Consider the following 2,755-nt stretch of genomic DNA (forward strand, 5'->3'; position numbering starts at 1 on the left):
CCGCATCCTGGTAGTATCTGCGCACTATCCAGTAGTGTTTTAAGTGACGTGACTGACATTTTTTCCACATGTGGTTCATTCTCTCTTTCCAATCCTCTCTGCAGGGGGAGAAATACATGTGCAGGTAAGAGTTTGGGGATTTTGTTTCTCTAAGTGTACATGTGTCAAAGGGTGTGCCTGCCCTGTAGCACCCCTTGCTAAGTTAGTCTGACACTGCATGTACTCCTTGCCTCAGTTTCCCTTCTCAGGAAGACAATAATTCCACTTCAGGCATTCTTGATGCTTATCTTAATAATACCTTTCTTGAAGCTTGTTTATTACAAAACCTCATTCAAAAGGATCCATAACAAAAAGTCCCATATAAACAAAAGTGCTTCTGGCTTTCAGGATTCCTCTGATGCCTGTCTTATAAACTCTGTTATGAGTCCCCTCGGGGTTATCTTCTCAGTCGGTGTCTTCTCCTTATGGCAGGTACCCCAGCCCTCCTCCTGGAGCTGGGCTGCAATTTGTGATCCGCAGCTCGCCCCACTAGTCCTTAGGCTCGGAGGTTTGTCAGTCTTCTGCTATCGCTAATTTCCTGTTCTTTGTTAGCAGGTTTAAAACAAACAAAAGGAAGTATTTCTTCACACAACACACAGTCAGCCCATCGAACTCCTTGCCAGAGGATGTTATGAAGGCCAAGACTAAAACAGGGTTCAGAACAGAACTAGCTAAATTCATGGAGGATAGGTCCATCAGTGGCTATTAACCAGGATGGGCAGGGATGGTAGTCTTAGCTTCTGTTTGCCAGAAGTTGGGAATGGGCGACAGGAGATGGATCACTTGATGATTTCCTGTTCTGTTCATTCCCTCTGGGCCATTCTTATGTTAAATGAGGACCCCGCACCTTATTACTCCCTTTAGCATCTATAGGCATCTGCCATGTTTTTTTTTTTAAAGTCAAAAATAGGTTTAGTGGAATGTCTTTAGTCACAGCTATAAGCAGCAATACTGAAAACACTTAGCTTGCACATCTCCATGACAGTACAGAAAGTTTCTTGGTTTGCAGAACCTAATTTAAAAAAAAAAAAAACATGAGAAAGTGACATCCTTGCAATTATTCACAGAATGGTTAGATTCCCTTTAACATAATGCTACTTTCCTCCTCCTTCACTTGCATGAAACAACTGAGCTCCTACCTTCGGCAGCTGGCAGTAGGAAACTGTGTTTAAATTATAAATAACCTCATTACTACTTAACTATATATACACAAATAAAATGTATTAGCAAGTAGCTAGTTCCAAACTGGGATTCCTGGAATATAGCAAAAAATAGGGTTTGGACATTCAACCTTGTTATAAATCAGTGTATGTGGAAAAGGGTCATTTGGCAGTTCTCAGAATGCCCTAGTTAGAACTGGCTACTTGCCTCTTTCACCATCTTGAAAAAAATCACCTCAGTTATATACATATGTTTCATTTAAATTACACAGCAGCTTTATCATCCCAGAGCCGCTTCCACAGAGCTCTCTAGCCATCAAGTCAAGTGTGGTATTTCAGGATGATAGGGATAATGATCACTAGCAAGAGGACGACAGCAACCAACGCAACAAGGGCCTTCATCTTGCACCCTCGCCACCACATCTGTCTTTGAAGCTGTTTGGATCGGTTGCTGAATGCTGTTGCATTGTCTGATAAACTTTCTGATTTATCCTGTAAGTCATCCAGTCTCTCTCCCCTTTCAATCACCTTGGTGATGTTCTCCTGCATGACGTCAATGACTTCATCCACCTGGTTCTGGACATGCCTGATCTTGTCATTCCTGGGTCCAAACCTTGGTCCTGCAGGTCCTCTCAAGAAAAAGTCCTCCTCCTCATCGGAATCTTCTTCTAAAAGGTTTCTCCTTTCGCTTTTCACTGAGCCGGTGACATCATCATCATTTAGGTGACGCTTGAATTTTGGAGGCATGTTTTCTTCTCACAAAAATAGTCTTGATCTTCCTGTACAAGACGGTGGCAGAGAAATACACTGCCGCTCCGGGCCGGCTGGGAAATGGCTGGGACTGCGCGGAGGGGCCCAGCAGCAAGTCAGCTGCTCTATCGAGCACTCGGCGCAGGAGGCAGCATTTTATTCCCCTTTTCTCCCAGCCAATTGAGGATGAGCTGGAAGAAAGGAGAGCCTTACTCTGTTCTGGCTGCCAGGAACCTGGTCCTGAGCCCTTAAAGAAATATAGTAGTACCAACGTTTCCTTCCAAACCCTGCTTACTCCTGGGACCACTCCCTCTTTCCAAGGTCCTTGCCTGCGATGGAATGTCCCATCACTTCGGCAGAGGAGTGTTCAGCTACTATTGACTTGAATTCAGGGTTTGTTTATTTTTACAGCTTCTCCCATGGGAAGTGAGTCCAATCCAGGATTTGCACATTTCGTTACATATCTTGCAAGTATAGTCATTGTTGGGGGAAGGTTGGAGATGTTGGCATTATGCCATGCTTTCTTTTTCCCACAGAGACCTTATACGCCACTCCTCAAAAGTGGACATGGTCTCATGGCACACACCTCTCTGTCTCAGTCTGTCCAGTGCAGTGAGTTCCCATGTTTTAATGTCCCTTTTGCATGCTTTGAGGTTGGCCTTCAAGGTGTCTTGATAGCTGAGGATGGGTCAACCCTTAGAGCAAGTTCTTGTGCAGCTGACTATAGAGAACCACTTCCGTATATAGCAGAGGTCCGCAAACTGTGGTGCATGGACAGGAGTAAGGGGGGGACGCAACCCTCAAAA

At 44.6% G+C, this 2,755-nt stretch overlaps 1 protein-coding gene across 1 annotated transcript; it reads right to left on the reverse strand.

Moving 5' to 3' along the window:
• Positions 1-1,065: 1,065 nt before the first annotated feature.
• LOC120408371 (vesicle-associated membrane protein 4-like) lies at positions 1,066-2,034 on the reverse strand. Its single transcript, XM_039545221.1, has one exon. It carries the CDS (start codon positions 1,944-1,946, stop codon positions 1,521-1,523), a length of 426 nt encoding a protein of 141 aa, XP_039401155.1. The 5' UTR covers positions 1,947-2,034; the 3' UTR covers positions 1,066-1,520.
• Between the last annotated feature and the right edge of the window lie 721 nt (positions 2,035-2,755).

The sequence above is a fragment of the Mauremys reevesii genome, linkage group 6 (genome assembly GCF_016161935.1).
Source record: "Mauremys reevesii isolate NIE-2019 linkage group 6, ASM1616193v1, whole genome shotgun sequence".
In the NCBI taxonomy this organism is placed as follows: Eukaryota; Metazoa; Chordata; order Testudines; family Geoemydidae; genus Mauremys; species Mauremys reevesii.